Genomic DNA, 22,211 nt, shown 5'->3' with positions numbered 1-22,211 from the left:
CTTTTTTGGGGGGGAGGGGAGATCAATGCACCAGTATTGGAAGATTGGATACCAAGGTATGGGAGGTGATCCAAATGAAGGAAGGCAATTTAACAATTTTATTATTTATTTATTTATTTCATAAAATTAACACACCGCTTGATTGTAAAACAACAACCCTCAAAGCGGTTTAATAATAATTTCACTGAAAAATAGACCCTTTTTATCAGGACAATAAGAAGTAATATAAGGTCAAACACAGACTGGAAAGTGATACGTGCAGTACTTGGGCCTGGATGGAAAAGATGAGTGCTTTTGCTACAATAAAACTATCTATGTGGAAAGAAAATCCTGCTGCTGTGCATTCACTTAGAACACTATTTTTCAGTGCAGCACCCTATCTGGGAAATGCCTATATAAGGATCTCATAGAGTTGTTGCAAACAGGGATAATAGTAAGGATTGTAGAGATCATCATATACAAAAAGCACTATACAACTTTTCTTTTTAATGAAGCATAGATGGAAAGAGGAAGGGAAACTGTCTTTCTGAATATTATTCTCATATATCTCAACAGTACAGTGGTACCTTGGGTTAAGAACTTAATTTGTTCTGGAGGTCCGTTCTTAACCTGAAACTGTTCTTAACCTGAGGTACCACTTTAGCTAATGGGGCCTCCCGCTGCCACAGGGCGATTTCTGTTCTCATCCTGAAGCAAAGTTCTTAACCCAAGGTATTACTTCTGGGTTAGCGGAGTCTGTAACCTGAAGCATCTGTAACCTGAAGTGTCTGTAACCCGAGGTGCCACTGTATTTGCATATTTTGAAAAAAACTACCACACACATATTGGCATAATCTGAAAAGAAAATAGATGTGACTCTGCATCTTTTGTATTAGAAAATTCTTACCTAGAATGTATCCCACTGATCATATCATTTTGGAGGGAGCTGTCTGCTGTTATGCCGGGCCCAGCTGCCTTAGATATAAGTAAAACCACCAAGCCTCTCATCTGCAGGTTGTTCCTGCTATCCAACACAAAACCTCTGCAAAAAAGAAAAAAAGAAAGAAAAAAGTTAAGTCAGATCAGAATTTTGAACATTCAAATAATTTTTCCTAAGACCAATTTAGATGACTGAGGATGAGCCACAGCTTGTGTCCTGCCCTGTTCTCCTCTATGTGTGAGAGGAGAGAATGAACTTCTGCTTTCACTTTAGAATCTATAGTTCTCTACTGCTTCTTTAGAAAGCTCCACATTACGTACAGCGTTAGAAACTGGGATTGAAAAGCTAGGAGCAAAATGGCTTCTGGGACCTGGGTTGTGGGCACCAAAACAGAATATCTAGTCTTCATGGAGGGGCCTCCTGCTGCTGCCGTGCCACCGGAGCACAATTTATGTTCTCATCCTGAAGCAAAGTTCTTAACCCGAGGCACTTTTTCTGGGTTAGCGGAGTCTGTAACCTGAAGCGTATGTAACCTGAAATGTATGTAACCCGAGGTACCACTGTATGCAAGTCCAAGGCTCACTGCAGCTTGCTCCTGATCTCTCAAAATTACAGCTTCTATATCATTCTCAACACTAACGGCTCAGCCACACTCCCGCTCGTCTTGCTGCTTTCCCCCAGGAAAAACCTGCTTTTTACCACTGAATCGGAACAAACATCACTTGCTGTTTACAGGGCTTGAGATTTGCTCTAATTCAGCAGTAAAGAGCAGGTTTTCCTGGAGAAAGCAGTGGGACAAATGGAAAACCACTCAGACCCATGTTTTCTAAGCATGGGACAAGCAAAGTATGGACCAGCCCTAAGGCTAGCTTTCTCCATCTTGGTGGCTAAAGATGTTTTGGGCTACAACTACCATCAGCATCAGCCACCATATTGTATGATCAGGAATGACGGGAGATGTGGTGTCTAAACAGTATTAGCAGAGGGATACCAATATATATAGCATATAGAGATGGCTTATATAATTGGAAAAGCAATCAATATGCAATGGCATAGAGTATTTTCTGGATAGGTATGGTGATTATGCAAGTTATACGACCAATTTCAAACGAAGTTGCAAACTAAAGTTATAATGTTAGAAGACAAGTTCAGTTTTCACAGCCATCCTCGCTTAGGCTGAATGAAAATATAAATGAAGTCTATTACCATATGATAGAGAATAGATAAAAATAGAATACGGAGGAAGAAACACGTGATTAACCCGGGAAGTACTCCAGTCTAAAAACAGCTGCTAATTAGTAGAACCCTAGACAGAGAGAAATGTCAGTGGACAAAGTACAGAGCAGGAATTGATAGACAAAAGTAGTTGACAAGCAGTATGGCACCTGCTCATATTATCTGTATCACCTAACACTCCTTACGTTTATTTACTGTTGGTTTGTCCACGTTATCAGCTAAGAAAAAGCTGAAGTTCTTTTTCAACGAAGGTAGTAAACAAAATTACATTAGCAACACATACTCTATCTTCACTACAGCAAATTGCCTAAGACTTGAAACAAATAAAGCCTAAGGTGGCCATCCTTTAGTAACTAGAAGCTACTGCAGTCACTTGACATGGCTCCAGGGGTCACATTCGCATTCCACCGGAATTCAGTTCTCTAGAGATATTCAACCCAAGTTACAGGTACATAAAAGTCTTCCAGATGGTGCAATTATTCTTGATGGGTATGTGGCAGAAGACAGGTGCCCCTAGGGGGGAAAGGGGAACTGGATGCAGCCCAAGTAAAATTGGGCCTGCATGCACACACACATTAGTATCAAATTCTTTCTTAAAAGATTGGGGAAAACACAAGCAGAAGTGTAAATATAAATACAAAACTACCAAGATTAAGGTGCTGCCTGTTATAGTTTGTGCAGCTCGGTATTATTAAACACTGTGCCCTCAAGGTAAATAAAATTAGACTGGTACAACTACCCACAGCAAATACAGATCTACAGAAAAATGAAAAGACTGAGGGTTGGTGGGGATGAAACAATTATTCTCCATGTTATCCATGTGACAAAACCTAGATTTAAATGCCTGACAGATTCACAGATTTAAATAGAGCTCTTCTTTAAAAATTCATGTTGATTGGGGGGGGGGAGTCTAGCTCTGAAACAAGTATACTATTATGGTATGCTGATATAAGACTCGCACCACCCACACAAGAAGTAACACTGGCTAATAGTTTATGTGCTGAAAGAATTACACCTCCTACTAAAGTCCATCTGTTTAAAAGAATAAATCATGCAAACATGAGTATCCCCATTAAAGCTTTGCACACTTCAACTTCTAATGCTCAAGCATTTCAACTTTTCAGTTACAGATAAATCTGTAATTTCAGTGGTTTAGCAGTTATATTATTTTGAGTATTTTTCCCAGAAGAGAAAAACTTTCATTGGGCATAATGAGCATTTAGAACTTGCAGGCTGAGAGTTGTACTGTACTGATAAAGGCTGCTCTCTCTCTCTCTCTCTCACACACACACACACACGCACAAACCAGACAAAGAAAAGAAGATACTGTATAGTAGAAAAATGTATTCCATTGTATTTCCAAAGCAGTCAGAAAAGTAGACAATGGTTTCTGCCAAAAACAAGGTAGAAAAATTCAATAATCTGAAACATGATGAGCAAATAAAATCTAAAATGTATGAATACATGAAAGCATTAATGTTCCAGGTGATATGTCAGCACAGTGTTTATCCTCCTGATCATCCAACAGTAGCACTATGCACGCCTAATTTTATTATTTACCTGTTTTATTGAAATGTTTATTGATTACCTTTCGGTCATAAGATCTTTAAGATGGTCACTAATCAGATACTAAAACGAAATTAAGAAAAGAGCAATAAAACCTTCAAAGACAATTTGCGCAAGTTATACAGGCTCCCTGCTTTCCTCCTTAAAGGTTAAAAAATTAACCTGAAGACAAGACAGTTGTTTTGCATGTACTGTCTAAGCCCCTACCCTGATTTGTATCAGAACTTTAAGACTAGTGAGAGGTAAATGACAAAAATAAAAAGAACTGCCAACATTTAGAGAATGCACAGGTGTGAATACCAATATCCTGTGCAGGTACAGTTATGAAGCAGATATTCTGTCCAATTTATGCCTGTCACAAATACTAGAATCAGCAACTGAATAATTGTAAATATTCTTTTAAATATGTATTTTGATCACTTAAAAATACATTTACTTATGAGCCTGGTTCCATAAATTATTAGCAATGATAAAGCCTCTAAACTTGTCTAAATGCTGCACATACATGAAAAAGACAGTTCCTATTTGTAGGCTCACACAAATGAAGGATACAACACAAAAGGAAAAAGGAGTCTGGAGAGAAGGGGGAAAGCAGGTCTTGGAGCAGCTGCTCATTCACTGGCCAATGCAAGAGACCAGAGAAAAGAAGTGCAGCTTCCCAGTGACCCTCTGTCTTATAGCCAGTGGCAGAAGCCAGAGTGTATCCCGCTTCAGCTCTACAACCGCAGGACAACCGACAATATGAAACTCTACTGCCTAGTCACCGAACATCAACATTTTGTACTATGAAAGTCTAGGCTAAAGTGGCCCCCTCACTCAGCTATGATGATTTCCTAAACAGATGCCTGAAACAAGATTTTTGCTTTAGCAGTTTTCAAACTATTGTACTCTATGACCTGTAATTTAACATCCTCAGTGGACCAATTATAGCAACTGCATTTCAGTGAATATTCTCTCTCATACATTGGCTACAAATGTGCATTAAAATATATTTGAGTTGCACTGACAACTAAATGGAGCTGCTTATGGAATTTGGTTAGGGTTTGGAATTCTCTCTTATAGTAGCCCAGTTCTTCATTTAGATGATCTCAGATACAGGAGTTAGCCAGTTGCTATTCTGTTCCAAATGAGTCCTTCTGTAAGGTTCCACAAGGTTCTGTCTTGCCGTAAAATTGTTTGTGTGCATATGAAGAAGTCAGCCACAGATTGGGAGTGCAGAGTCCTCAAATATGCAGAGGATCTTTCATCTGACCTTGAAGTAGCAATGGGAGTTTGGAATCAGCACCCAAGAATTACCGTAGACAAAACTAGGATGAATCAAAACAAGATAGAAGCAATGACTATCAGAGGCACTTCCAATTATCAAGTGGTGTCAATTCTGGACAGTGTTTTTATTAGCTGATATTTTCTTTGGAAAGCTGAAATGTTCATGGCATCAAAAGGAAGACTTGGGAAATCTGCTGAACTAGAGCCAATTCGGCAAGCTACAATGTCCTGTGCAAAACTCCAAATAAATGCTATGATACAGATATCCATACAGACATGTCAAGGAGCCATGATAGGCTACAGATACATTGCATGGGATTATGCATTCTTGGGATAATTCCTGTGTCTGCCAAAACACCTGGATAAAAACTAGAGAACAGTAGAATTTAAACAAACCTGAAGGTAATCTAATACGGTTTCTGAAATTTATGCATGATTGTCAACACTTTTACAATGTTATACTTTGCTCAACAAATCCATATTATAATATCCACAAGCAGGAGCAAGATTAAGCAAGTTGTGTCTCCCAAAGGTGCCTGAAAGCAATGAATAAAGTACCTAAGTCCAGAAGCAGCTCATATAAATAGCAGTTTCAGTTTCTAAAACCTACATGGTAGCATTTTCACTCCACTGCAAAACCTCACAGTCCAACTAAATATGTTGCTATATACAGATGTAGATGTCAGTCAAAACATCTCTATGTCAAAAATATCAATAAATCTTCTGAAATGCGAATGACAACGTATGCCTCTGTGACAAAATACAAATATTGAACACACTGTACAGTTAATTGGTGGAAAAGTAACTGGAACATTTCTGATATATTTCCCATGTGTGTGTATTCATTCCTGAGAGAACTCAATATTTTAAAAGGTGGAGAATTTAAGCAACTTGTGGTTTGGGAAATGTTAGTTTCCACAGCAACCAGCATGATTTTCTTTATATAGCACTATAAACAGATGGCAAAAGAGTGGTCTTGTTTGCTTCTTTGCCAAGCATGTCAATAAGAACTGCTGTACTACAGTATTGTATATTTGAATTCTTAAATAATCCAGGTATACTAGTAACAGAATCTACTACTGTAGGCAAATACAATTAAATCTTTACTTTTCACAGATACAATTCTAACCCCCCCCCCCCCAAAAAAAACAGCATCCCTGCTCACAGAGTTCTTTGGCTAAGCTTTCTAAAAACATTTTCTCACCATTTGGAACATATATAAACTTTCAACTATAAAATCTTGAAAGTGAATGCTAAAATTACAAATGTAACATTTGCTTCCTATATCTTTTTGTTTCTTAACTGTCCTTAGTTAAATGGCTTCTGAAATTCAAGTTCTGACAATACATCAGTAGAAAGTAAGGAAAGAGTTGTGTGATGAGCTTAAAAAAACAAAAACAAATTAAAAATGTATTTAAAGTATTTATGTTTCAAAATTAACATTGTGATACTTGCTGCATTCAATGTAATTCCAAGCCATGGTTTGGTGTTGACATGAATGAGCAGCAACGACCCTCAAGCTTGTAGATTCAGGTAGGTAGCCGTGTTGGTCTGACGCAATCGAAATATACCGGTATATATAAAAATAAAAAAATTGTCCAGTAGCACCTTAGAGACCAACTAAGTTTGTTCTTAGTATAAGCTTTTATGTGCATGCACACTTCATCAGATACTAGATGGTATCTGAAGAAGTGTGCATGCGCACAAAAGCTTATACCAAGAACAAACTTAGTTGGCCTCAAGCTTGTGATTGTTTCATCTCCCACTGATCTCTCATTATACTGCTTTTTTTCTAACAAACATCTAGTTTAACAACCAAAGTTTGCCATTACATATATACCTGAAAACTATTGTTTATTCAACCAGTTTTTCTGTATATTTGCATATGAAACCAGACCCAAACCATAATTTTCCTCATTCACATGCAATGGCAATTATCATTTGCCAAAGAACTGCAAGTCCTTTAGAAAAGCAAAGCATGCAAAGAGAAGAGGAAGAGCATGCAAGTCTGATGCTCACTGCTGCATGTTCATATAACATCAACCGAGCCTGCATCTGAAACCAGCAATTGCTACTAGGAGTATTTCGAACACTTAATCTATATCTGGTATTTTAGAAACTTTGGCATATAGGCAGTCTGCCTTCCATCTTTTGCTGCTATCTGAAAGCTAAGGGTAATATTGAACATCAGTCATGGAATAGACCCGCTACAGTCAATGGACTTAAGTCTCAGTAGCGATGCTCTGTCATCCATAGTATTTTTTAACGCTTATCGTGGTTCAAGCCTAGACTTCTTTTATACCTATGTTTTCATCTAACTTGCAATGGTTATATATTGACCCACCAGTAGAAGCATAAGGCATAATCATAAGAACCATTCAAGCTTTTCTGGGGTCTGCATTTTTTTACATATAACAAGCCCAATGTTGTCTCTTCCTCCTCTGTATTCTTGAAATCTCATCCTGATCTTCTTCATCTGTTACCAGGACAACAAGCACTCTGACACTCTGATCTTGATAGTTGTAGCTTTGCTCCACTGTCTGTTTCACATGCATTAAAATAGTTCCTAATGGTTTACTTTCCTCTATGCCTACATATACAGTCCAGATTTCCTTCAAGTAAAAATAAGTGGCAAAGATTTCAGGGGTGAGGGCATACATTTTAGGGAAGCAAAAACTCCAATTTTAAAAAGGGAAATATGTTTAAAATCAGCAATGACTGACAACTAGTATAACCAAAGACCCAGACTTAATGAATAAGAGGTGAATCCACACTAGCACACTGATGCTGTTTTCAAGATTACTTAGAGAAAACTATTTTTGGTAATTAAAAGTTTTCACTAAGTGTTAACTGGGAAGATGGGAAAATGAAAGAATAAAATTATCAAAATGTTTTGTATTTTGTGCTAGTCATGTGAAATTTGCTTATGCAATTTATGAAAAATTCTCCCGTTATTATTATATAATTTTCTGGGGAAGAATGATTCCAGAAAGTGTAAGCATGCAGAACATTACATTTGTAGTGAAATATGATATGCTTTTTCAACAGTTCTACAATTTAATTTTATTAATTCTAAGAAGAATTTGAGCCAGTCACTTTAAGTCTGCAATCTTAAATTCTGCAGGACTTACTTATGAATAGACCTATACTAATCAATACCTGGTTTCCACTGAAATCAATGGGATTGAAAAGTATTTCACTTGGCTCAATCATGCCTCTAGTTTTACTGGTAAAAATCATCACTGATAAATTCTGAACCAACGCGCTTGCTTTCAAAGGAAGAAAAGGGAAGAAAGGGAAATGTGGGAGTCAATAAAGAAGGAACACTAAAAGGATCTGAGGGCAGGTGGCCTATACAATTTATTTTCAAAGCTGCATTAGCACCCTGCAAAGCTGCTTATAAATCATGTGGTTAAACAACATGTGCTGTTCCGATCAATCACTAACATCACTAACCCCATTTGTCATGCTCTAGTCTACGGATATTTCTCTAAATGATGAAATGACTTTAAAATGATGATGATGATGATGATGATGATAATAATCAATTCTGAAAACTTCCATCTTAAAACAGAACTATACACAGCTATTCTGGAGACAAAATTTCAGTGTTCTTGCTCCCGACATGTTACTATGTTGATAAATATATCCCTTACTTTACCTAAAAAACAACAACAACAAACCAAGGGCTTGTCAGTGAGCATGATAGTTACACATTTCTGGAAATATTTAGAGGGGGCAACGATGAATCTATGAGTAGGCTTGGCATTTAGCAATATTGGAAAGGCTGACTCAGAGGGTCTGATAGCTCAAGAAACAAATCCAACGAGACCTGTTTTACACTTCCATTCAATATTCAACAGGACTTCAAGAAAAGTTCCTGCACAAAATTCACTTTTGTGGGATGGGTAATGGACACCGATCCTTGCTCTGATAGATGCATTAACAGGTTAATTCAGCATCTATAAGAGAAGCACTTGACCCAGTGGAAAGACTGCAAAAATATAGAATTGTTATTGTTGGACTGTCTTTTCATTTTACTTTATACAGTACAGGTTATTAGCTCCCCAGCACATAGGAACATTGCTATACTTTGTGTTTTATGTCATCCTAAATAAAATAAAAAAGGTTTTTAAAAATGAGTTTTTAAGAGACCAGGTCCATTTATAAATTGTTTCCCAAGTAGTTCTGAGAGTGAAGTGAGGAGGAAAAACTAGCATCTTGACCTCTAGAAATCCACCACTTTCTAGCAGCATTTCATGCAAAAGTAGTGGCACTTTCTCCAGCAGTTTATTTTAAAAAAACTCAGCCGGCCCTTCAAATTGGTTTCTGCTTCAGCTAGGAAAGAACAAGAACCGGCTCAAATGCAAGACAAGCCACCTTTGTCATTCTGTACCGTTCACTCTTAGCAGATAAAAGGGAAGAGGACAGAGACACGTGGCTTGCTAATGCTTTAGGTGCTAGAGGGAAGCATTTGGAAAAATACACAACTGTCCCACCAATTCACAGCACTGGCAGCGAACATCTGTTGCTGTCCAGTCACAACAGATTCAGACGCACCTAGTTTTTAGAGGAGGAAAACAAGAAAAAAATATTCTGAATCAAATGTGCTTGAAGAGGCTTTGCGCGGGTATCCCTGAAGTACTTAAAAGCTACTTAAATTGCAACATCCAAACCAAGTAGAGTAGGGATGAAGAACCTGTGGCCCTCAAATGTTGATGGACTACAACTCTTAACCTTCCCTGATCATTGGCCATGTTGGCTGGGACTGATGGGAGCTGGAGCCTAATCCCTGACAGCCACAGATTCACCATCTGTAAAGTAGAAGGAAGTCATAAACTACTTGTTAATGCAAGTTATGCAATCTGAGTCACTCTTCGCGTCCTTTGATAATTTTGCTTCAATATTATGTATTAAATGAATTAAATGTATTAATTAATGAATTAAATGTATTGAAACCTTGTCATTTTTTCTCTGTTGTGTTTACCTCTTGTTCTGTCTGCGATGAGTTCTTTTTCTTATCAAAACCCGCAATATTTTAGAAAGCCTCAGTAAGAAGAATTTGGCATTGAATTTTAAAGACTCCCTCCCCTCATTTGAACATGTTCTTTTCCTCCCTCCCTTGGCGTTATAGCCATCTTACTTTAGAGCCAAGAAGAGTTTTACGAAGGTTTTAATAGAAGGTTTCCTAAAATGTGCCAGTATGTGCCTCCTTTCCAAATCCTTCATAAGTCACTGAACAAACCAAATCTCTGTGTGAACATGAAAAGGTCATTCAAAACACAGAGCTAGCCAAGGACAGAAATTTTGAGAAGGCACCACAAAGTAAAACAAATTTAACTGCTAGGAACAGAATATTTCTTCTTTAGAAGTTTATAACCCAGGCCAGGGTTGGAGGAGTGGGGAAGTAAGGGAAAAGTCTGAAATACTGAAAGCCACCTCGGTTACAGAAATCCAGTATCTGCCAGCTGTCATAAGTGATTTGCCTGAAACTTTCCATACAGCATAACAGGCAGCATAATAATAATACAACTGCAAAATTTCAAGCAGCTTTGTTAAATTTGGAAAATCTGTGGGGTGAAAGTGGAATACAAGGCTAAATTAGGCTTATTACAGAAGAATTTGCTTCTGCCTTAAAAGCCAAGTAATTTCAGCAATTGGGAATGCCCAAACAAAAGAGTTTCCTGTCTCCAACACTCCAGATTTAAGTCTACGTTAGCACAGCTATGCATTGAAAGCTATTGAAAATGTGGTAATCTTGGGACAGCTGTGAAGTGAAACTGTCTGCCATCAGACTCAGAAGACCAGAGCTGTACAGAGATTACCATATTGTCAGTATAGGGGGTTGGGAAACTTCTACAATTAAGCCCACTGCAAAGTGTGCTTAAGCCCACTGAAATCAATGTCTGAAGCATATCTAAATCTGTGATGGGCCATACTCCTTAGCACTTTAGTTTATGGAACACTTCCAAGTTTTGAGCAATAATGCTACCTTCAATTTATCTCACTTGAGAAATCTAAAAGTCAATATTACCTATTTCATGGCTATATTTCAGTTCACACTATTTAAATGACTTAAACTGCAATTACATGAGCTGAAAATAAACACAAAACATATTCTTTTAAATAGCACCATTTCATTTATGTTGTCAGCATAAAATTAAGATAATCTCTTGAAATGTTTTGATGTGGTTTCTAATATATAGCAGTTTTGTTATTCTTGATATTGATATATTCTTTGTTATTTTGTATTTTGCCTTTTAAAGCATTAATAACTCATATCTAAGACTTCTAGACTGTTTTCAATGATGTTTTTAAGCTGTCATATTATAACATGCATTTGTCACATATCCTTTCCCTATGTAGGCTGCAGACAGCATCATGAGGCTTGTGTCAAAGAAGTATCTATAGGACACATGAAAGTCAAACATACCACCCTTTTCACAGAGCAGAAGTTTCTGCCCCTGCCTGTAACTATACTTAAAGGTAAAGGGACCCCTGACCGTTAGGTCCAGTCTCAGATGACTCTGGGATTGTGGCGCTCATCTTGCTTTATAGCTTCCAGGTCATGTGGCCAGCATGCTAATCCGCTTCTCAAACTATCATTAACTTTCTTTTTGATTATAAGAAAATTAAAGCTACCCTAACAACTTCTTTTTTTGACCATTTTCTTAAACAATGGATTCAAACTCAAATTTAAACGTCACTTTTGGTTGTCAGTTTTTTGTCTTTTAGCCTATAAACAAAGGTAGATACTGCTGTGGGGACACCGCCTGACTAAAGCTAATCACAAATTATGATGGCCTCACCAAGCCAAAGGTGTTTCCTTTTTTAAAAAAGCAAAGCTACAGGGTTCCCCATTTTCAGCAATGGCTCACTGACCAACCTCCTCATGCTTTAAGTTCCCTTTTGCCCATTTTTATGGCCTTGCTGGCTTTGCTATTAGTAAAATGATAGTATGTGACCAAGGCAACTACTCTGGGATATAAACAGTTTTACCTCAAATTGACAGACTATAAAGTGTTTTGTCAAAAACATTTTATGCACCTGACAATCTCAAGCCCACTAGAACAGAGTATAAGCTCTTAACAATCTACCCGAGTAAATCTCATGCAGAGGTGTCTTTCATCACCTGTGGATTGCAACGCCATGTCTCAACTTGCTTCAATATAAAAGCAATATATGCAAACATCGTTCTCTCAAGAGGTACAACAGAGCAATCAGATACTCTGAATTATGGTGGGGTGGGTGGGAGATGCACAATGCTGCTGTCTGGGAAACGGGGAGAGAGGAGGGAAGCACTTAAGATAAAATAAAAATAAAAACAGCAGAAAGAAAAAGAGATGTACATGCCTGCCAGAACTTCTGGAAACACTAGAATCTGGGTCATCAGTCACATATGGAGACAGCCGATGAACTCATGATGGGGCCTTGCGTTACCTCTACCACACACACCACCATATACAAAAATGGCACCATCACAGCACCCCCAGTGGCACACTCAGCAGCAGCCCCAGTATAGCAACTCCCCTAGTATCACTATAAGCAGAAATTCAAATTTTCTAGCACACCAAACAAGAGGAAGAAAATCACATACAACACAGCACCTATATAGATGCATGGTCAGGATGCCTGTAAAGTGCGCACAGAGCAGTCAAGCAATGAAGACATCACCTTCAAAACACTTTAATGTTTGTTTCAAGTAAATTGATGGAAAACATCATTAAAGACAAAATTATCAAGTGTATACAAGGACACGTCTTGCTAAAGAGAAATCAGCTTAACTTCTACAAAGGTACACCCCGTCTCACTAATCCATTTGAGACTATTAACAAACTTGTGGAAAGGGTCGGCATGTAGACATTGTTTACTTGAAAGCTTTTGATATGGTTCCTTACTGCACACTCCTGAGCAAACACATCAATCACGAGTTAATTGGAAATGTTCTCTTATGGACTTGGAACAGGTTAAAGAGCAAGAAGCAGAGAACTCGAGGCATGCAAATACAGTCGTACCTTGGAAATCTAATTGAATCCCTTCCGGAAGTCCATTCAACTTACAAAACATTTGCAAACCAAAACACGGCTTCTGATTGGCTGCAGGAAGCTCCTGCAGCCAATGGGAAGCCATGGAAGACCTGTCAGATGTTCGGCTTCCAAAAATAGTTCGCAAACCAGAACAGTCACTTCGGTGTTTGCGGCGTTTGGGAGCCAAAACGTTCAAGAACTAAGCTGTTCAAAAACCAAGGTAGAGCTGTAGTGGAGTCCCAAAGGATCTGTTTTGAGACCAATGCTTTTTAACAAGTTCATAAAGGATCTAGAATTAGGAGGAGGCAGTGAGGTAGCCAAGTTTGCTGACGACACAAATATATTCTGGGGTGGAGGGATTAAAAACAAAAAAGGACCTCTTTAAAGTGGGAAAATGGTCACTAAAAGATCAATGAGGTTCAGTGTATACAATGTTAAGTGATGTATGCTGGAAGAGGAAAAAATTATCAGTTTTTAAACCAGTATGTGGCATGCATTTTTGCCAGCAGAACAATTCTACTAATGGAATGTTATACTGACATATCTGTGATGTTCTGCCAGAATTATATGTCATATTGGTGGGCTATCTGACAATATACTGCCTCTAAATTTGATTATTTTAGCTGAAACAGTTCTCATTTGTTCAAACTGGTCTCTCTAGAAAAGTATTAATTATGTCTGGAGATATTCTGAGAACAATACAAAGAAATAGCTTTGAAGAGCTATTAAAGAACAAACATACCTACCCTATACTACTTAAATTCCAAGTTTTCTCTCTTAGAAGAGTACCGTAATATTACAATAACTATCAAACTTTTCCACAACTGTTGAAGGATGTTAATAAATCAAACCAATCTCTTCTGAAAAGTATTGTTATCTTGGAAATAGCTATAAAACTACATCACATAATCTTATATGACTTGTCCAAGACCATAATAACCATTGTAATGAAATGAAAACAGCAGACCAGAGTATCAAGCAATGTTCTTATAAATGACCAGTTTTTACAGTCAGCACCAGAAACAGCGAAGGAAATTCACTGTGATGATCAGCCAATTAAACAAGCAGGAGGGTCCAAATCCCTAATCTATTGTGCCATACAGCATGTGGATGCGGTGGAGATGTCAGCAGGGCAACCCTGTCAATGAGAAGCATCCCAACGTGCCTACCCAAACACTGGTCGGCTGAAGCTACTGCTAGCTGTAACTCTGCTGGCAACTGCCAGTGGGAAACCCAGAAAACAAGGTGTTTCAGGACTGGGACATGATCCAGGGGATCCTGAGTTTGTCCTGTTACTATCTTGTGATGGCAGTGGGCTTGATCCAAGCATCTTCTCCTGGAAGCCTCTTTAGTTCGAGAGCTGGTGCAGTGAATTGATATTTTTCCTTGACCCCACCCCCTAACCTTTTACTTGACCAGCATGAGTGGAAGGCCATGGATGAGGTGATGGTGATACTTCAACAAGCCCTATTGCTTCCAGCCTAGGGTTTGGATTGCCCCCATAACTGTTTTATCAACCATCTCTCAATTGATGAAGTTTAAATAAATCTGCATACTACAAAAATCTCCAAAACAAGTAGCTTCTTAAGAAGTTGAAGGAATAAACAAAAGCCATCAGTCAATGTCAAACAGAATGCCTTTAAATGCTTGCTTCCCATGAAGTATTACAGCAGAGCTTTCCAACTATGTGTTGCGACATGTTAAGCGTGTCAAAAGCAGTGTGTAGGTGTGTTGCACGAACACTCCTTGTGCTCCTTTCAGGGCTAGAAAGGGGTTAGTTTAACCTCTGGTTTGCTGAGTTACTGTGTCATGAGTTACTGTGTCATGTCATGTCTACAAAGTGTGTCACCAACATGAAAAGTTTGGAAAGCTCTGTATTACAGTAACAAACAATAACCAAGATGGTCTCCTTCACCACCAAGGTCCTTAATTTATAGTCTCTACCAGTTAAAAATGGCCCTCATTAAATGATTTCACTTGGTGCTAATTAGCTAAAAAAAGAATTTCATATGGAGTTTCTTGAAAAAACTATATCCCCATGAGCCCTCTGCACAAAAACCAGGAACATTCCTATCTTTAAGTGAGTGTTCACATCTTGGCCTAAAACAACTCTCTTCATCAAACTTCTTACTCATGTAGAAAGTTCCCATTTCGATTCTTGCCATCTTTGGATTTCTTTTCTTCCTAATAGTTTTTTATTGATTTGTTCTGAAATACTGTATCAACAATATCAACAACAACAAACAATTCAAACTAAATATGTTTGCCATTCAACATAAAGCCGCCTTTGGTTTTGTTGTTTTAAAGAAAGGCTTCAGGCAGCAGGGCTGCATAATCTAGACAATGCTGACAGACCAATGGTCTGACTCCACGCCAGGCAGCGCCCTACAGGTCAAGGAAGAGAATCCTGGGGTTTCGCAGCACCGTAAGAAGTGCTGTGATAGGAAACGTGACTGGGCAATTGAAGCGAGTAAGAGTAAGCATGCCTCCCATTTACCTGGCTTGCAGGAGTGGACGGTTCTGTACGAGAAAAGTGACAGCCAACTCGGTGCCCAATGCTTCAGAGGCCCCGAGGGGAGCTTACCTGGCCGTGTTGAGCAATGGGTGCCTGGTCCCCACCAGTTTGCGCACCTGCATGGCGATGTTGCTCAGCTCGTCGCTCAAGAGGCAGCGGAGGCTCAGGAAGGAGGTCGGGTAGCCCACGATCTTCTCGGCTTCGGAGACCACTTTGCTCCAGTGGGAAGCGGACGAGGGAGAGCCGGAGAAGAGGCACCGCCGCTGCCTCCCCTCCGCTCCCAACTGCGGGAGGCTCCTCCGCAAACAGCCTCGAGCCAAGGGCAGCAGCAACGCGGAGCGCAGCATCTCGGCTCCCCTTCGGGACGCCTCTTTCGGAGGAGCCCAAGGCAACCACGCGGGCCCTTCCCCGACTGCCCCGAGCTCTTGCCTCCCGCGAACTCCGGGGCGGGACCCACCGCAGCTGCTCCCTCCCCTCGGTCCAGGCCGAGCAAAAACCGCCTAAGGGCCTGCGCCTCCCTCCCGTCCCATGAGGCGCCTCGCAACGGTTCAAACGCCGCGCGCGCTCCGCATCCCTCTCCCAGGCGCTTCCTTTTCTACCTCACGGTAGAAAAGCCGAAGACACTACTTTTCTTTCTTCCGGTTCTGTTTTGGCAAAACCCTCTGAATCCGGTGGCTGGAAAGGAGCTCGGCAAGCCCTCTAAGTAGCTTCCCCGGCACAGAGCCCACAAGCCGCTTTCATGGAGGCAGCCATCTTAAGTGTCGTAAAAGAAAGGATGGGAAGATGCGGGCCTCGTTGCTTTTGCGCTGCTTCTTTGCTTTGCGGCATCGGCTGCCGGGAGGGAGGGGCAGTACCTTGAGGGAGCGGAGGAGCACAGTTGTTAGGGCAACGCGGGAGACGGGGAAGGCGCGGGCGAGCCGCTTCCTTGCTTTTCCAACACGCTTCCAAATGCAGCGTGAAAAAATTCACGAGTCCCAAGCCATCATAATAATAGTAATAATTTATTATTTATACCCCGCCCATCTGGCTGGGTTTCTCCAGCCACTCTGGCGGCTTCCAACAGAATATTAAAATACAATAGTCTATTAAACATTAAAAGCTTCCCTAAACAGGGCTGCCTTCAGCGCTGCAGCCAGAGAGACACCAGAGCTAACCTAACCAAATCACACGTGACTAGATTCGCAGGAACCACAATCAGATACCCACTCAGGGCCATGAATGTTATACAGGAAAAATGACCCAAAATTCCATCTAGTAAGTAAAAAAAAAAGTTAGTCATGTGACTAGATGGTAGTGACACAATGTGCCCAGAAACCACATCCGCGTACCTATTCGAGGCCGTTCTGAGCTTGCCAAACAAATCAGATTTACCAGTCGCATGAAACAGATGGGATTGATGCAGTCTAGCCACAAAAGTTCACAGAAAACCTGTTCCGATACTTGATCCAGACCATATACAGTAATTTGGAAAAGTGACCCAGAACACCAACTTCTGAACCAAATTCACCCGTCATACATGAGTAGATGGGATCCATGCCATAAGGCACAAAATATCCACAGAATCCACATTCTGGAACCCATTCCAGGCAATAAATATCATTAAACAACAGCCCATAACATGAACTCCTGAACAAATGATTTGCATAACTCACAATGGGCAATACGGAAATGGTGCCGCAACAAATCTTTCACAGAAACCATACTCCAATACCAATTTCATGAAAGGAATAGTATCATAAAAAATGGCCCAGAACATCAATTTCTAACCTATCCAAACAAACTAAATTCACTAGTCCTATTGGACTTAGTAAGCATGATGGAATATGCCACAAAACCCACACAAAAACCACATTACAATCACCATTCTGTGCAATAATAGATTTTTTTATTTTAAAAAATTACGTGGAACAAAAATGTCTGAGCTATCCAAATGACTGAAAGAAAAAAATCTAACTGGACCAGATGGGAATGATGCAGTAAGCCACAAACAGTGGCAGAAACCAGATTCAGGAGCCTGGTCTAGGCTAAAAGGTGTGATAGGAATTTTATGGTATTAGATATATGGTAATGTTCATAACTGCACATACACAGATCAACACAGGAAGACCAACCTGGAACCATTTTGATTCCTAAACTGACCAAATCTTTCCTCACAAGATATGTCTTAAAGCCTCCCCATTGTCTTCTTTCCTCACAAGATATGTCTGTTTGAATAAGGTGTGAACCTGTGACCTGGCCCAGGAAATAAGTATTTTAACACTACAAAAGAATTGCCACGCACCCCAGGCAATCCAATCAAGTAACTTGCTAGACAGGAGATAAACTGTGACAAGGAGAAAAACAACATTTAAATTTGTGATGTAGGTGGGATCTGGGGAGTGGTCTTAGATTACACCCCTTCTGTAATGTATGCATGTTTCTGGGGGTGGTCTTGATCTACAGAATGGGATTTTCAAAAGTCTTTATAAGCTCTGGCACAGCAATTCTGGGGGGTCCTCTTCCTCTCCTGCGTGTGAGGGGAGTACCCTGTTGCAACAGATCAATAAAGATCAAGCTTACTAGCTGCTTTGCTTCTCAATATTCTCTGGTTGGCCTCTGTTATTTTCTCCTACCAATAGGGAACCTATGTAAGGACTCTATATGGGCTCTTGGATACCCCATAAGGGAAAAGGGCATATTTTTATTTACAACAAAGGCTTATTCCAGGAAAACAGCCCAAAATGCTAACTTCCAAGTTAGATAAAACTTCAGTAGAAACCATGTTCCAATGCTACTTCAGGGCAATAACTCAGGTGTTTTGTTATTTAATTTTGTTTTACACAACTTTTAGAAGACATTAGAAGGCAGCCCTGTATTGGGAGGTTTTTAACATTTGATGTTTTTAATTATGTTTTTAGATATGCTGTAAGCCACCCAAAGTGGCTGGGGAAACCCAGAAAGGGGTATAAATAATTAAACCAAGAGTTTTTTCCCAGCTGGAACTCACCTGAACTGCGTTCTGGTACCTCTTTGGTGAGTTCTGGAACCTCTTTGATGAGTTCTGGAACCTCTTTGGTGAGTTCCGGCACCTCTGTAGCGTTTTGGCACAGGGACACATCACTCAGGGCTATGCAACAGAGGCTGCAGGTGGCACGGCATTCTGTGTTGCACATTGGAGTCTGTGGGTAGCACCTTGGGTGGGTGCTCCTCCTGCACCTCTTTTTCTAGAAAAAAAAAGCCCTGATCATGATTATTATTATTAAAGAACAGGCTGGAATATACATACATACACTAGTCATACATTTCTAGGTGGGGTTGAAACATTTGTTGTTCGCATCTGTCTGTCTTGAGAGAACAATGAAATGCAAAATCACAATTTTGCTGCATTAGCAGCACCAGTGTGACCTCTCCAGGGCGCAAGCCTGGGCAGTGTGTATGGAGGGCCCAGACTGCCCAGATGACAAGAGCCCCCCTCTCAGCCTCCCTGATGTGGTCCAAAGGAAAGTAGAACCATACTTTGGGCACCAGTTTGGCTATAGGAGTTGCTGGAAGGAGGCATAAGATGCCATCCAATCTCCACTCTGGATTTGTGTAGGGTTTACTCTTTATCTTTTTCTTCTCCTGAAGATGTTCCACAAGGCAGTGGGGTCAGATTTTTCCTCAGGATTTCCTCCCAAAGCCTTTCTCACAAATAAGTATAGCCGCAAGGCAGTGGAGGTTTAGGATCAGAGTTTTCATTCTCCTACATTGGCCACCTTCTCAGGTTGATGGGCCCCATCTGCCCCTGATTTCCCTCTACAGAAACCGCCTTCTTGTCCGTTAGGGTGCCACTGAAATTTGAGACCCAAAAGTCCATCACTGCCCTTCTCTGTCCTCAATCCAGGCAAGCAAAAGGCATTATCAGAGTTCAAGGACACATTCCAGCCAGCCAAAAACACTTGAGATACAAAGCAAGACAAGTGAGAAGTGTGGCCTGGGAAGAGAGCTCTGAGGGCTAGATAGGCCTGGAAGGTCACATTTGGCCCCTAGGCCTGAGGTTTCCCACCACTGATACACACATAAGCAACATCTCAACTCTATTTGTCCCCTTCCAATATAATTACTCTAACATGTTAGGTCTTCAAGCAGGCCAATTCCTTCTTCTCCCGATCTCTGTTATAGATTAACATAGCCTACCTGACGTCAGGTTTCTTGGGACCACCATAGCATCAACTGACAAGTGCATAATTCCAGGCACTTTGCTGTGTGTCCCCCCTCCTTTTAATCCACAAACTTAGGTATTTTTTTGTACAGAGGGCATCCCCCGAGTTTATACTTTATTTTTGGGTGGTCCCATTTCACTTTCAGTTCACTGTGCAAGGATTGGCCTTATGCAAAGAGAGAGACTATGCTTGTCACTGAGTTAAAGAGTTAAATGAGGAACAAAAGAAAGGAGCTGTTTGTGTGTATTGGCTTATCCTATGGACAAGCTGCCACCATGTGGTTTGTCTCCTTGCTGCCACAGAAAACATCCTGTTGCTTGTTTCTGTTGGTATGAAGAAAACAACCTAACAGAAGAGTCCCTATGGCAGGCCATTGCACTGGAACAGTTCACCATGTGGAACAGCCGCTATGCAAAGGTACATTATTTCAAGAAGCCATCATGCATTGTGGTGCTTGTTTCATATGAAGTGGGCCTCACTGTAATGGAGGTTCCAAGGACAGTTCCTGGGGAGGTTGCAAAACCGTTAAAATCAGTGGGAAATTCAAAAGAGCCAGGCTTTGAAAAGGAGCTGAAAGTAAGAAAACAAGTTTGTGACCTCCAAACCAAGAGAGAGGCTCTGTACATTTAAGAAATGCTTGGAAAGGAAAACCAGGAGTTTCTTGACAATTTAGCATGAGAGGGTTAAAGCTGAACCTATTGAAATATAAACTGAGATAGGTTTATAGCCACGCACATCTTTTTTTCTGTCTAGCACAGTATATTAAAAACCCACAGGCAGAGTGACATGCTTGCATGTATTAAAAACCCCCTCAGTGATTCATTATCATTTTTTGTGGGGTTTGGCACAAGAGTGAAATTACTGTTCTCCCCTTCTACCCAAAATAAAAGCCAACTGAGTCAGAAACCTGTTAAGCTGGAACACTTGATTTTAAGGCTATGTAGTCCTAAACACCTGCTATTCACATACACTCTCCTCACTATGGAGAAGGCTGTAAGAATTCTGCCACAGATCCACACTCTACACTCGACTAGACATGTTTAATTTCCAAAATGTTACAAATACATTCCAAATGTCTCTTTTATGATTTATTTTTAGAGCATAAGCCCACCCACACTTGTGTTTCATGTATGGACAGCTACAATTCTAAGAGGAAGGTTTATGGATTCTAATTTGTGTAATTGGCTTGTTGATGAAGCAAAAAGTTATTGCAAAAACATAGTGTTTACTGTTTGATTCAGCATAAAATTGACAACACATTAAAGCCAATTGCAAAATTCCCACATATTTTTAATAGGGTTGGAGTACAATTCTAGGCTCAGATTTCAAGCAACTCACTTGGACATAAGTTTGATTTGAATCAAAATCACACATATTCAAATAAATTTGCTTGCTACTAGGTACTATTGTTTCAAAGCTTCTTTGGTGAGGGAGAGCTTACATACCGTAATTCAAAGCCCAGCGCTTTTTGCTATAGTTGTAATTGTTTTCCTCCTGTGAGAAGAAAGTGAAGCGAAGCCCACACCATTGGTTCTGCTGAGAGACCAGCTGCTTTCAACGTCTCTCCCTGAACCGTTTCCATTCCAGCTGTTATGAGACGTTTGCCACTTTAAGAATTGGTGTCTTACTTTGCCTTACTTTGTATTGTTATTATATTATTTACCTATACCCCACTTTGCTTTCCTTTCCCCTTCCCATTATTCTCTTTTCCTTTCATGCGGTTTATTTTAGAATGTAAACTGAGGATAGGGACAGCCCCTCTCTCTCTCTCTCTCTCTCTAGTCTTTCTGGCTGATGAATGGTGTAAAAATACTAGACAACTGCTTGATTACACTAAGGCTGTGTTTTCCAAGTAAGGTTGCAGGCCTATAGTATAGTACACACTTACCTAAGAGTAAGCTCTATAGAACTCAACAGGGCTTCTAATAAGACACATATAGGATTGCACTGTAAATTACCGTATTTTTTGCCCTATAGGACGCACTTTCCCCCCTCCAAAAATGAAGGGGAAATGTGTGCGTCCTATGGGGCGAATGCAGGCTTTCGCTGAAGCCTGGAGAGTGAGAGGGGTTGGTGCGCACTGACCCCCCTCGCTCTCCAGGCTTCAGGAAGCTATCCGCAAGCCGTGGGAGAGCTGTGCGACTTCACACAGCTCTCCCATGGCTTGCGGAGAGCTGCCTGCACCCCGAAGCCTGGGGCGCGCTGAGCTCAGCACCCCCCAGGCTTCGGGCTTCGTGTGGCTCTCCCAGTGGCGTAGCGTGGGTTGTCAGCACCCGGGGCAAGGCAAATAATTTGACCCCCTAACCCGTGGATTTGCGCCCCCTAACCCTAAACCCCAGATGTTGCGCCCGGTGCGGCCGGCCCCCCCTGCACCCCCCACGCTACGCCACTGGGCTCTCCGCAAGGCTTTCGGATAGCAGCCTGTTCTGGGGGCTGGGGTCGGGGGAAGCTTGGGCTTCCCCCGCCCCAGCCCCGTGCCTGGGGGGGGAAATACAATTTTT

The 22,211-nt window shown here is 40.7% G+C and overlaps 1 protein-coding gene across 2 annotated transcripts in view; it reads right to left on the bottom strand.

Moving 5' to 3' along the window:
* PDSS2 (decaprenyl diphosphate synthase subunit 2) overlaps nt 1–16,671 on the bottom strand; it is a 67,297-nt gene extending 50,626 nt beyond the window's left edge. The window contains exons 1-2 of one of the 2 annotated variants that reach the window (XM_083433575.1): nt 15,599–16,671; nt 887–1,021 (exon numbers count right to left, since the gene is read on the bottom strand). In XM_083433575.1, the coding sequence (XP_083289701.1) occupies nt 887–1,021; nt 15,599–15,876 (413 nt within the window). In that variant the 5' untranslated portion in view covers nt 15,877–16,671. The remainder of the gene's footprint in view (nt 1–886; nt 1,022–15,598) is intronic. The other variant, XM_083433576.1, reaches the window with a different exon arrangement.
* Nucleotides 16,672–22,211: the final 5,540 nt, after the last annotated feature.

Source organism: Podarcis tiliguerta, assembly GCF_965153285.1.
Source record: "Podarcis tiliguerta genome assembly, chromosome: 3".
Taxonomy (NCBI): domain Eukaryota; kingdom Metazoa; phylum Chordata; class Lepidosauria; order Squamata; family Lacertidae; genus Podarcis; species Podarcis tiliguerta.
This window is presented reverse-complemented; position numbering and strand designations above follow the sequence as displayed.